A 13686-nucleotide genomic window follows, 5' to 3' on the forward strand; every position below is an offset into this window, starting at 1 on the left:
TATAAAATCAATTTCCATTAAAAAGATTTTTACCTTTTATCTTCGAGACTTCTATGAAAGCAATCTGAATTAACAACAGATGTGTTGTTTTTCCTTGTTGAAGGGTTAATATGCTCCCTTCTCTGCTTTTTACAGATCTGTAGAGTTACTCTCTGAGTCCTTTCCAAAATGTGTTAGCTGCCATTTGGCAAGCAGTAATTTTTTCCTTTATGATCTGTTAATATTTTTAATGCAAACATTATTTAACTTAGACATTATATATTATTGATTACCTTAATGCCCCCAAATATGTTTTACTTTAGAAACCCACCATCCTCTACTTTCATCCCATTTCTTAGTTCAATATCTTATTTCCTATGAAAATCAGATATAAGAAAACAATCCTTTCATTCCTTATATCATTTTTGTTTGTTATTTTAAATCTTATCCCATTAAATTACTGTTTTTCTGTCTTTTAACTATTTTAAACCATGGGTGATTTATCTTTCAAATTCTTTAGATTTTAATCTCCTTGAGGGTAAGAACTGTGTGTTTCTCTTTGTATCCTAGTACCTGATAAATGGTAGGCATTCAATAGGAACTTATTAGCAAATGAGTAAATAAACAAATATGGTATTAGTTTAGATGGGAAAGTTAATGTAAAGAGCATGAAGGTTTAGTATTTAATATAGACTGTCTACAGCATGGCGGCACCAATTCTAAATCCTTGGAGCAGAGACTGTTGGTGTTGTCTCTACTTCCACATCCCCCTTACTGTTTCAGTGAATGACAGCTTGTCTTCCAACAGTCTGCAATGGGAGTTTTGTCAGAGGGCTGCCCTCATTGTGACAGAATCCACTTTGCTTGTGTGTAACTTGGGCAGGACTTGTCTGGGAATTTTCCTTGGAGGCAGCCTGAAAACAGTGATTGATAGATTTGGGGAGGATGAGTATCCTAGATTCTTTACTCCCTGCCTAGGATAAGTGAGAGATGTGTAGTTTACATAATTTTCAATGTCATAAGACTAAGACAGAATCACCACTAATAAAAGAAGAAAATGTTATAATCCTATCCAGCAATAAACATGTTTCCAGGTAAGAAGACAAAAAAAGAAAATAATGAAACATTTATAATGCAGTGGTGACAATTAACTACATATTATGTTCTGTAGCTACAGACAAAAAAGCATTTTCCCAGTTTTTGTTTTGTCAAATTATAAAAAAATACTTCTTTTCTTAGTGAGTTTTTGATATTTATGTAATCAAATATGTTGGAGATTTCTTTATTGTTATAACCCTTACTCTGTGGGTTATAAAATAATCACTCACATTTTTCTAAATGATGTTTTGAAATTTTTATATTTAAATCTTTAAGATTTTAAAATTAGATTTTTGGTGTAGTAGAGGTCTGGGTTTCTCTCTCTCTCTCTACTTCTCTTTCCTTTTCTCTCAATAAATTGTTAGTCATTTACCCATAGAGTATTTATTGAAGAATATATCAATTTCCTACTAATATAACATACAACCTTCAATATATACTAAATTTCCAAAAATGCAGAAGATTTTAGTTTTCTATTATATACCAGTGGTAAACTGTTTTAGTTAGTGTAGTTTCATAATGTGTTCAATATCTTATTTTTCAAGTGTACTTACTATTTTTATTTTAAAAATATTTTGCCTGTTTTTTATTTATTATTCTTAGTTAAGTAATAATAGAAATACCCATAGAATGCAACTAGAATTTTGATGGATATTATATTGAATTTATAAATGTATTTGGTATTAAAATATATTGATATTAACACCATAGAAATATGTGTAAAGTTCCATCTGTTCACACATACACATAAGTACATTTAGTTAGTTAGTTTGTTTCTTTCTTTCTTCTTTCTTTCAGTTCTTATCAGACAGAAGGTCAGATATGATCTAGACTTTGGAAAAAGGAGATTCTTGTGGCAAGACCTTCTAAGCAGAAGGAAAGGAGGATGTTTCTAATAAAGCTTGAAGCCCAGACTCAGATTTGGTTATAAAAACTTTTATAAGCTCTTTTAGAGAATTTGGATTCAAAGTTTAAGCAGTAGGAAGTTTCTGATGGTTATAGATAAGGACAATAAAAATGATCAAATCTCTGACTTAGAAAGATAACCCTCTAATCACATGGTTGTTTCCTCTGGCAACCAGCCCCCAACCTGAAGCTATTTAGGGGCCCAGCAAGTTACCTCATTAACATAAAGCCATACATGTTTGAAAGGGACTTATTATGAACTTAAAAAGTTGCTCCTCTCACCATATCAGGAACCAAGGGAGAAGACCAAACATGTATTTTTTTTTAAAGGATTTTATTTATTTATGAGAAAGAGAGAGAATGAGAGCAGGGGGAGGAGCAGAGGGAGAGGGACAAGCAGGCTCTGTGCTGAGCACAGCGGTGGAGCCCTATGGGATTTGACTGCATGACCCTGAGGTCATGACCTGAGGAGAAATCAAGAGTTGGAGGCTTAACCACTGAGCCACCCCTGTGCCCCCATGTATTTCTATGAATGCAGTATCACACAAGTAGTATACTATCCCTAAGAGTTTTGATGTATAGCCTACTTTTTACATTAACACTGTATTTTAGTCCAAAAACATACATGTTTATTATATAAAGTATAGAAACTATAGGTAAAAAAAATTTTTTTTAACTTAACTATTCTGTTGGACCACTTTAAGAGATAAACACTGTTAACACATAGGTGCCTATTTCTTCAGGTGTATATACCATGTGTGCATTTACAACTTTTCAAAACCAAAATGTATGCCCATATAGTAATACTACTTCAAACCTTACCTTCTGAGTCACAAAAATGTATTTTAAACTGTAATTCAATCTAAACTAGTTTCTAATATGAGTTAAAGTCCCAAGTGTTTCTCTTTCTTAACAAGTTTCATATCAATCTTATTTTTTATTTCTAATATTAATCTGAGTTTTACTCTAAATTAAGTATTTACTCCTTCCCATCACCTCAGAGATTTAAATGTATGATAACATCATCAGGAAATGTAAGATGACTCAAAACTTTGCTATTGACAATGAGAGAATTTTTCTTAATAATTTTGTGATTCTTCAAGCAAGATATAAAATGCTGAGATATTTTCACATAACTTCCACTCCTTGAAAAACATAAATGTCAATTTAATTGCATGAATTTTTAAAGCACAAAGGCAAGAGAAATTTGAATGTAACCTTTGCATTAAACTTCAGTAATTAATGGGAATGTTTTGCTTCATATATTGTTTTAAAATATAGATTTAGATAAAGGAAGCAAATGGTGTTAGTGTTATAGAATAAATGTAGTTTTCTCAGTATTTTTTTATAATTTTATAATTTTTTATAATTTTATAATTATAGTGTGGGAACAAAATTGCATCTTTAGATTTTTAAGTTCATGCAGATAACTAATACATAAAATGAAACCTTTTAAAAAGTTTCATTTGTAAAGGCAGTGAGTATCCAGTGCTCATGTTCCTTAAAAATATAGATTACACTAGAATATGAAAAAAAAATTACTTGAAATCTTATAAGCTGAATTATAGATCTTCCATCTACATAGGAAGATAAAATATTCTTGGACAAGATGAAAATTATCCTGGAATCACTTTGAGTGTAAAATCACATGTAAGGTAAATGTGACTATATGAAATATGGGAAATTTGATGGTCTGAAGCAAAAACTCAAAATCTATTAACACTCTAAACAAAACTGCAATTCTTAAAACCTGAAAATTGGTGCGGGGCAGTTTGTTGAAGAACTGTTAAATGTGAGACTTAACATGTTGCAATAGATGTGGGATCTTAGTCCATTTTGATAACAACCACACACTGCTTGTGTATATTCTGGGAAGAAATGTTAATTACAGGGCAATAACGGGATCAACAAGAGCTTTTACTGTGGCCACATTACTGTGGACTAGTTTTGTTGGAGTGCTGTTTCTCAAATTGGTAGCATATTTCAGATAAAGAAAGGAAGTCTCCCCTAGTTGAAACTGCTGTGTCATTTCTTCTTCCTTAACTGAAATTCCAACCAAGTTTCAGGAAATGCCCTAATGAGCCACTTCTCTTTTCTCTTTCCTCAACTAAGTGGATTCCAACCAGCCCTAACTATTCATTATTCATGATCAGATCATTTACTCTGGTTGTCTCTTTTGGCATGGTGCTTATGTTATGGGAAGAGGGATTATGATTTGGTGCTGTTTATAGAGGTGATAACACTGATAGAATCCAATCATTGCTGGTAGGTAACTAAACTGGCAGGTTAATTTTCTGTCTTTAAACAAACTATGAAGACAAGTCTAATCAATATTTATTTTATTTTGATATGTGTGGCTTGCTTATAATTATTGTTTCATCTTGCATGATCATTAGGTATCATGATATTAGAGTAGTTGAGCTGTGATTCGCTATAATTTAGGTAAAATATATCTGAAACTTTATTAATGTCTTATTTTTAATCAAGATGTAGAAATCACTGTTTTAATACATGATGAGCAAAGCAAATTCTTTTTCCGGTTTAATATTCTTGGATATTTACTAAATTGTACCAATTTAACATTTTATTGCATCTTATATGTTATGAGTAAATGTTAATTTCTGTTTACATTTTAGCAATATATATCTTATTGGCTTTTAACAGTAAGAAAATATGAGTTCTGTTCATAGCTGAATTAACATCACATAGTACTTTAGTGTATGTTATTTTTCTGGTGTTAAAAATTATTCTGGTTTTTTAAATGAAGATTTGGATCTGAAAAATTTGTATAGGAGATGTCAAATATCTGAAAGCAATAACTTTTTGTAGTAATAGTTTTCAGTTGTTATAATTAGTAGAGTTGTGGTAGGGACTTGAAGATTATGTATATATCTGTACACATACAAACATGTACACATCCATTTCTTACATATTTGTTTCTGTGAATTATAATCCCATACTTTCAATATTGCCTTAAAATGTCTCATTGGGAATAGACATTTTAAGAAAAAAATAAATCTGAAGTAATCTTTAATTCATTTCAGGTAGCTTAATTAGTAACTTATTTACTGGAAACTTCATTTAACATTGACACTAAAATAACCTTCACAGTTAGTTCTTCCCTATTCAGAGACTGTGTCAACAAAGCAAACTGAAACAGAATGGGAGTTTCTTATCAAAATTATTCAGACCATTCTGCTTCACTTCTATTTTAGCTGAATCTAAGCATAGCTTTACATTTTCAAGTCACTTTTGAATGAATACTAAATCTTTTACTTTTTTGGTGGAAACTACCTTAAATAGGCCAAATCTGTGATCTCCATTTTGAGAATAAAATGGTTTTTTTCACTATTAAAACTAATGAAATATGTATAATTTCCATGTTGTCTATTTTTTTTGTTTTTGATTATTGTTAATATTATTTTTAAAATTTTCAGTTTCATTACAAAGCAGTAGAACAGCTAAATGAGTATATTTTGTTGAACTGAAACTTGGAGCTGATGTCAAAAATGAAACAAGTTGAAAAATGTTTCTTAAGCGTCAGCTTAATTTTAATGACTGTGGCACAGGGTTTGTTATAAGGTCTAGATAACCAAAATAATTATGAGACATTTAAATATGATGTAAGTATCTAGCATAAGTTAAATTTTCAGAAACTGTAGTAATTAACACAGTGGAAGTAGAAAACAATTTTGAAAACAGGTTTGAATAGTCAAAAAGGAGAAACAGGAAAGGAGAAACCGAAAGAAATGAAATATTCTTAAACAATCATTTCAAATAATCTAATGAAATACGATTCAAAGGGGATAACGATGGATACTGATAAAATAATAATCATAATTATACATGTGGAAATGGGATCATTCAACTCTTTGGAAATCAATGTACAAATCAAATTTTCTGAAGTCAGTTAGACATGCCAGATTCTCATGGAGATAAATTTAACTCTTTTAGTAAGAAATACTGGATTAAGCAGCAGAGTGATAGCAGATCTAAAGAGGTGGTGTTTACTGTTAGCAGATTGCAACTTTTATGCTAATTGGCAAACAAAACAAATGTAGAGTGCAGCATATAGTTCCCCGCTTAGGTTTTACTGATTGTGTTTACTAAGATCAGGAAAAAGAGTCTGTGAAGCATAGAGCTGAGGATGTATGAGGAAAGCTTGAAGAACCACAAGTGTCCTCAAAAACATGAGCTCTGAGGGGAGAGCTTAACAGTAGTTTCATAGAAAGAATGAGTAGCAAGAAACTAATGTATAAAAATAGTCCTTATTTTATAGAGTTGTGAATTAGGAGCTAGTTAAGGAGTCTGTGGGTTGGGGTGCAGGTGTTTGGAGACAGAGCAAAGATTTGGCAGACATCGCTTTGCCTGTGAGGGCTTAGTGGATACAACATTATGTGATTCCATTAAGTTGTATTCATTGGAGCATGGGAAGTGTGGCCACTTACTCATCAGCAAAAAAAAAGAATGGTATGAGAATGTATTATAGGTAGTTTATGTTAAACGTCAGAAAAATTGGGGGAATCTGTATTATTGAAAAGTGAAATAGTAAGGTAGGTTGTAGAATTTCATCAGGTGACCAGTTTAAGGAATGGATTTGTCAAGGAGAGAAAACCCTTGTTATGGATGTTGTAATTGCTCTCAGGATACAATGGGAGATTGGGCCTAATGATCCTAGCCATTAGGTTGCTGTTTTTCTTTTTAACTCTTCAGGTTTGAAAGAATAAGTGAGATTTCAAAAATAGAACTAAAAAAAAGCAATTGAAGGGAATGAGTCTAGTAAGTAGAGATTGAGTTTTAATAAGGATTCCCATGCTCCCTGATGTTCATTCCTAAGAGTTACCATGGAAGAGTATCTACAAATCATTTCTTGCCTTTCCTGAAAGACTCTTACTCCATCTGCGTACTAGAATACAATGTGATTCACTCTCTGGGTTTTTCTACCCTGCCAGAGAATCCTTCATCCCTCCCTTTTGTTCCTTTCTTTATTTCTTATTTTGTGAACATATTTCCAATACAGAAGTTCATATGCACATGAACAAATTAAGTTCTGAAAGATATTCAGGGGCGCCTGGGTGGCACAGCGGTTAAGCGTCTGCCTTCGGCTCAGGGCGTGATCCCGGCGTTCTGGGATCGAGCCCCACATCAGGCTCCTCTGCTGGGAGCCTGCTTCTTCCTCTCCCATTCCCCCTGCTTGTGTTCCCTCTCTCGCTGGCTGTCTCTCTCTCTGTCAAATAAATAAATAAAATCTTTAAAAAAAAAAAAAGAAAGATATTCAGCTTGCTTAGATGTATTTCCATCCAAATAAGAATTTGAGCCAGGACTCTCTATCTCTTCAATCAGATATTTTGCTGTGTCCTTTTATCTTCCCTTTGCCAAAAACTTATTCTATCCACCATCTTTCCCCACTGCCCCCAAAATCTAGACCAGTATCTACTACTTTGAAAATCTGCCTATAAACAGGTAATGATCTCAGCTAGTGTCTGCAAGAAATATCTCAGCAGCTAAGATGTTTATAATCTCTGTTGCCTTTGATCCTGTACAGACTTGAAAGGATTTGAACCTACCAAACAATCTGAGGTCTGCAATAGAAATTTTATCAGCAGCATTTTTACCATCAGACTTTAAGCTCTGGTAAACTTTTAGACTTCTTCTTAATTATTCTTAGGCCAAAAGGGCATTGATCCTTTAGTCATACTTGCAAATGTTTCTCTCCAATTAGACAATTGCTTTTTCCTTCTATAGCTTATGATTGTCCTTCACGTATGCAAGGCTCTTTTCACATGATGGATGATTTGCTCTTTCCATCATAATTATACCTATCATTCAAGATTTTTCCCATAAGTATATTCAACTTTCTTTACTTTCTCTCTGCTCTCCAATTATAAACCATCTATTGTTGTTTTTATTGCAAACAACCATTTTTTTTTCTTATTAGACTTTTGACATATTGTGGACATGTAGGGATATAGTGTTTGGAAAAATCTGAGTGTATCAACTCTTAGAGTAGGAGCAAATCAGTGGGTGAGTCTGCCCAGTAAGATGACTGATGACACCATCTTCTGGAGAAGGTAGGGAATGTGCAATTTTGTCTTGAACAATAACTTAGTTAATATCTATGTAAGTTGGTTAAGTTGAAGGTGTATAAGTAGAGGAGTGTACCAGGTGCAACATCAGTTTTTAAGGATGCTAACTAAGATGCCTAAGATAGGGAACCTGCCAATGAGCATTTGAGGTTTTTCAACAATTAATCTCACTGACAAGTTTTAAAAGTATGTATCAATTCCCTGAGTCTGGGGGTTTGGGAAGGGTTCAAAGAACCCTTGAAAAATAATTAGCTATTCTTTAGGCAGGCAAAGGATAGGAGAAAGGCATCAGACAAAAAGACTAGCATGTGCAGAGTTGTGAAAAGCATGGCACATCCAGGGGTCTTTGATTAGAGCCTGCGATCATTGTGGGGAATAACATAAAGTAGGGCTGGAGAGTTAAGATGGGGGCAGACCATAACTATGCTTTTAAGGGTTTTAGGATTTTAACAAGAGGAGTAGCTTGATCTGATTGTGTTTTAGCTGGATATCTCTGGCCATTTGGAACACAGTTTGGGGGGATAAAAGACTAGAGCCATTAGTTTTAGATTTTGTTTATATGGTGCTCCTGTATCTGCTTTAAGAGAACAAGGACAAGTATGTGCCTCTGGGTAATACTTTGCAAAGTGGTTACACCTCTGGCAAGAACAGAAGGCAAGTGCTTTGCTAAAAATACGATAGAACCTACTTCATAAGAAAATCAAAGGTGGTGGACCGTGTCATTTTCCACTATAGAAATAACCACTGAAATCGAACATGGATTAGCTCCCAAACCAGTGGGCCAAGAAAATATTTGCAAGTGATTCCGTGATTTCTTTGTGGTTGCTTGGTTTAGTGCTGATAGAATACACTGAAATGGGAAGTCAGAGTTCAGCATTTTTAGCTTGCTACTAACTTGCCATGTGACTTTGAGTAAGTCTGTGTGTGTGTGCGTGTGTGTGTGTGTGTGTGTGTGTGTGTGTGCTGAATATTCTAAGTTGAATTAATATTTGTTGTGGAGAGTGAAGGGCAAGGGCTGGGACTGAGTGTGAAGGACAAGGGGTCTGGTGGTGTTAAAGTTTGGTCTCATATGCCTGAAGAGTAGTTCTGAATTCACTCCTGGGATATCAAACTTAGATTGGATGTGGGAACTCCAAGATTGGAAATCTAGGTCGAAGCCCAAAGGGAGGACCTCTCTCCTTTTCCCTGTGGGGTCCTTGATCTCACATTTCTGACAGATTTTCAGAGCATGAAACATAACCATGGGCTACTATCTCATATATCTGGCCTTTTTTTTTTTCTCAATATCCTTTCCTGAATACAGGCTCAGAGGACTCTGCCTTAGGACAGAGCTCTCAGACCAAAATGAAGTACCGAACGAAGCAACTCTACATAATTCGGGAGGTAACTTTTAATTTGCCTTTCTTCACAGGTCATCTGTACTTTTCCATATTTTCTGAGGATGTAGTGTCAATTCATTCACATTTCTATTAGTTTCAACATGAAGTACTGGTTATACTAAATAGTATCTAAATTCACTTATATTCAGCCTTACTGAGCACACCCAGAGAAATGTATGACAAAACTTTTGACCATTTGCTTAAGATGTATTTGTCTGAAGACAAAACAAACAAACAACAACAAAATAGCAAGCAAAAATATTCCAGAATATGCTAGAAGGAAAGAATTTATGAAATAATGCCTAAGCTAAAATAGTAAGTTCTCTACTTTGGGATAAAAAGGAGATGGTGGCTGTTTACTACTCCTGCTTGAGTAGCAGTCATCTTAGAAGAATTTTCATGAATATCAAAAGCAGCTCTATTACCTGTAGTCTTCTCTTCTCCAGTTGATAAGAGTTAACACTGATTGGGCTCTCATCAGGTGTGAAAGGCTTTGCACGTATCACCTCATTTGAACCTGAAAATACCCTTGAGGCAAGTGCTCTTATCTCCATTTTTGAAAGATTGGTAACTTGTCCAAGGTAACCAGTGAGTAAGTGATGGGGCAGTGACTTGGTTCTAGATCTGCATGGTGCTTAGACCTAGGTAAACTATATAATTTTTTTTCCCCTTTGGTCACTTTTAGATTTAAACTTTATCTTTGTTGTTCTATTTCATTCATTTTGAAGAAGATCCTAACTTTATTGTAGAGAAGGGGAAACAGTTCAAGGGAGAAAGGTTGGGGGAAATCAGAAACCATGCTATGCTAAAAATGGTTTCCAGGCTTACACATGGATAACGAGGTCTTTGACTGTATTAGATTTGCAAAAATAGCAGTTGCAGAAGTAACAAGGGACCAGAATAGATGGCTCTATTTCATAAAAGAAAGGGGCAAAGTGAAAAGACTCATTAATGTTGAAGCAGTAGATGGATAACCAGTGACAAATATCAAGTAGATTTCCTTCAGTTTGGTCAGAGAAAGGTCATTGATTATTTTTGGTTAAACTCGTTCACAGAGGCCAGGTCTCCACTAAAAAAGGGAATTAATTGCTTCCATTTCCTACTAATTGCCTCAACATTTCCCTTTGCTTTGTCATTGGAGATTTGGTCAGAGAGGCAAAAAGTCAAAAGTCAGAGTGTGATGGAATCTACATAAAAAGGGAATCTGAGGAGACCAAATTATGGCATTTGGTGTAATAATTATAATGATATTTAGCATTTTTCCCTGGGAGTACTGTGGATTTTTAGAGACCTTTTCAATCTTTAATCAGACCATAGGGCACGTTTAAGGGAGTTCACTGTTTTTATTTCCATCTAGAGGATAAGGCATCACAGAGAGATGAACTGACCTCGGGCAAGTCTCCTGAGATGTTAATCCTGTATGTTGGATTGCACCCTCCTATGTTGAGTTTTAGTTAGAAGCCTGGGCTCTTCCCAGAAGTATCATTCATTCATGTTCCTTCAGAGTCTAAAGACTTTTGTGCACATTATCATCTGAAATTACTACTTCTATTAATGACAGAAAAATCACCCAAGAAAACAGCATGAAATGGTCTTGATGTCACAACTATTGCTTAGTTTTCAGCTTATTAATTGACACTCCAGCCATTTTCAATTAACAAGGCATTCTACTTTGTATTTGATGACTCAGCCAGTCTTTGAAATCCTGCCCAGCTCTAAGTCCTCTGGAATATGTGAATTTTGTATTCCAGTTATTTTGTTTTATTGTTCTGAAACTCAAAGTGGCAATATAGAAAGGGGAAAGAACATGAACTCTGGATATGATAGGTCAGTGGTTACTTGTACTACCTTTAGAGGCCCAATAGACAAATGTTTCTCTTTAGGAAGTCCCAAATCTTCAATATCAACTATTCTTTGCTGGAGGAACCAGACGTTCGTTATTCTTAATTAGATATTTATTGCATTGTAGGTCACTTAGAAACATGACATATTAGAATGAGTGTAGGTTTTAAAGATGGTTAGTTTTCAAAACCAGCTCTGTCATAACCAGTTGTTTGGTTCCAGACAGTTCATGTAATTTGATTTTCTTCATGTGGAAACCTGATATACCTCATTGGGTTTCAAGGTTATAAATGAGAATGTGGTGGTAAAGCACCTTGCTTAATGCCAGCATAGAGTGAAGACCTAGAGACCTTAGCCATATGCTTATTAGTGTTGTTATTAGAAATTATAAGGATATTAAATGATAAAACTATTAATTGGGGCAAGACTTAAAAAAACATAAGACATTGGTGTAAAAGCAGTCTAGTACTCTATAGAAATACTTTATTTGAAAAAATGCTCTCACAGTTATGGTGAACTTGAGCTGGACCTTCTTCCTCTGGTCAGATGCCTTTCCATGGCTAGTCTTCCTTACTCTATCCTATTGAAAGTGCTTTGTTCCCATTGCCATTTGGTAATTAGAACAATTCTGGGAATTGAGTAGTATTATTGTGCCTACTGTACAGACAAGGGTATTTACACGCTGGGAAGAAACTGGCCCAAAGACACACAGCTTGTCAGTAAGGAGCCCAGGTTTGAAGCAGGTAGGCTGATTCCAAAACCTGTAATCCCAACTGCTACTCTAACTTCTAAAAGCACTCTAACAGTGCTTTTGAAACATCAGACTGCAATTTAAAGTTGTCATTTATGCAAGCTGAGAAATTAAATTGCCTTCACCTCCGTTTTTAAATTAATTAAGGGGATTCTTAAAGCTATCCTTCTTCTGACAAAAGTGGCTATTCACATTAAAATGGAAAACCAGTCAACAGTGACATCTCTGTCACTAATCCTACATTGGTTTCTTTCTAAGTGTTTTAATTTAGTCTTAAAAAGTACAACTAGCCCAATCCCTTGTCAGGATACATGTCTCAGTCCCCTAACCAAAAAATATTAGGACCTGGGCATATGGATCCTTCCTGCTTCCATGGTGCTTTTCTCTCATCTGCATTTCCCTCTGTCTTCTTCTGTAGCTCTCGGGCAGGCCCAATGAGCCTTTTCTCCCCAGTGCCGAAGCTGACAGCCAACTCAGAAGAGAGCCCTCATTGTCAAACTAGTTGCTCACAACATTTTTGACTTGTTTCTCTTAAACAGTGTAACCTAATAAAACTCCTTTAAAATATATAAACAAGGCCTACCTACTAACACCGGAAGAGCTAAGACTATGTATACATGGGAAACTTGGTTTGACTGTTTTGATTAACTTGACTGCTCAAGTCAGTCAAAAAGTAATCACCAGTGAAGCAAACCATTCTGACAGATTTTTGGCCCACTGTGACTGCTTATTTGACTGGCTTGCCTGTCAGGTTGAAGTGGTCAGATTGACTGGAGACAGTCTAACTGGGAAATTTAACTTTGGAGGACGTGGGTGTCTGTATACCAGAATCTACTTTAAATAACTTTATTTGAAATCTGTACCTATTTTCCTGGGACCAGCAAGAGAAGTTTGAAAGTGACACACTGCAGCATTTGACTTTCTAGAGTGAGATGTCTTGTCGCTTGCTAGAGCTGGCAATATATTTATAGGCTACAAAACAATCACATTTTTCCCTATGCACATACAGACTTGAATAGGATTGAAACTCCACCCTAACTTGGCCAAGTCTTAATAAGGCATCATACTCTCTTACTCTTCTGAAGGGTTGTTGATAGATATGTGACAGCAAATGACCAATTCAGTCATTAGTGACTTGTGGTAAGGGCCAAGTTGACCTTGCCACTAATAGTAGTTTTTCTAAGAAGTAGAATTTATAGGAGAAAGAAAAAAAATCAAAATAAAACACCAAACAAAACCCTTGGTGAGATGCAAGAGAATCTGGTTGACATTATTACTTGAGCTGCTTTTTGAAAGCAAGCCCCTCTATATATTTATGCTTGTGTTCCTTTTGGAAATTTACCTTGAAATGAGCTCCCAGGTTTGGGCAAGACAACACTATAAGGATGGAAAGAATAATTTATTCTCACATGATAGTGTTGGATTTTATGGGGAGAACACATTGAGGTTATTGTCTGCTGTAAGCACATTTTTATATGGTCTGGTTTATGTTCGTTGAGTATCCTAATGTGTTTACATTGAGAATCTGAAATATCCTGTTATTGTTTGAAAGACTTATTCATGTGCTGCTCTTTAACCCTCCTAAAATTCTAGCTTTACTCATGGACATGGAAATGTTTAGTAAATGTTCAGAACCGTGATGCTA

The 13686-nt window shown here is 34.9% G+C and overlaps 1 protein-coding gene across 5 annotated transcripts in view; it reads left to right on the top strand.

Moving 5' to 3' along the window:
• TFEC (transcription factor EC) overlaps nucleotides 1–13686 on the top strand; it is a 229715-nt gene that overhangs the window by 126898 nt on the left and 89131 nt on the right. Inside the window, exons 1-2 of one of the 5 annotated variants that reach the window (XM_087860873.1) lie at nucleotides 4149–4248; nucleotides 9373–9452. The exons of 3 other annotated variants lie outside the window; for them this stretch is intronic. In XM_087860873.1, the coding sequence (XP_087716999.1) occupies nucleotides 9414–9452 (39 nt within the window). In that variant the 5' untranslated portion in view covers nucleotides 4149–4248; nucleotides 9373–9413. Of the gene's footprint in view, nucleotides 1–4111; nucleotides 4249–9372; nucleotides 9453–13686 lie in introns of those variants that run through there. One more of the 5 variants, XM_045792802.2, reaches the window with a different exon arrangement.

This window comes from Ursus americanus, chromosome 3 (genome assembly GCF_024610735.1).
Source record: "Ursus americanus isolate L20-20 chromosome 3, mUrsAme1.1.p, whole genome shotgun sequence".
Taxonomy (NCBI): domain Eukaryota; kingdom Metazoa; phylum Chordata; class Mammalia; order Carnivora; family Ursidae; genus Ursus; species Ursus americanus.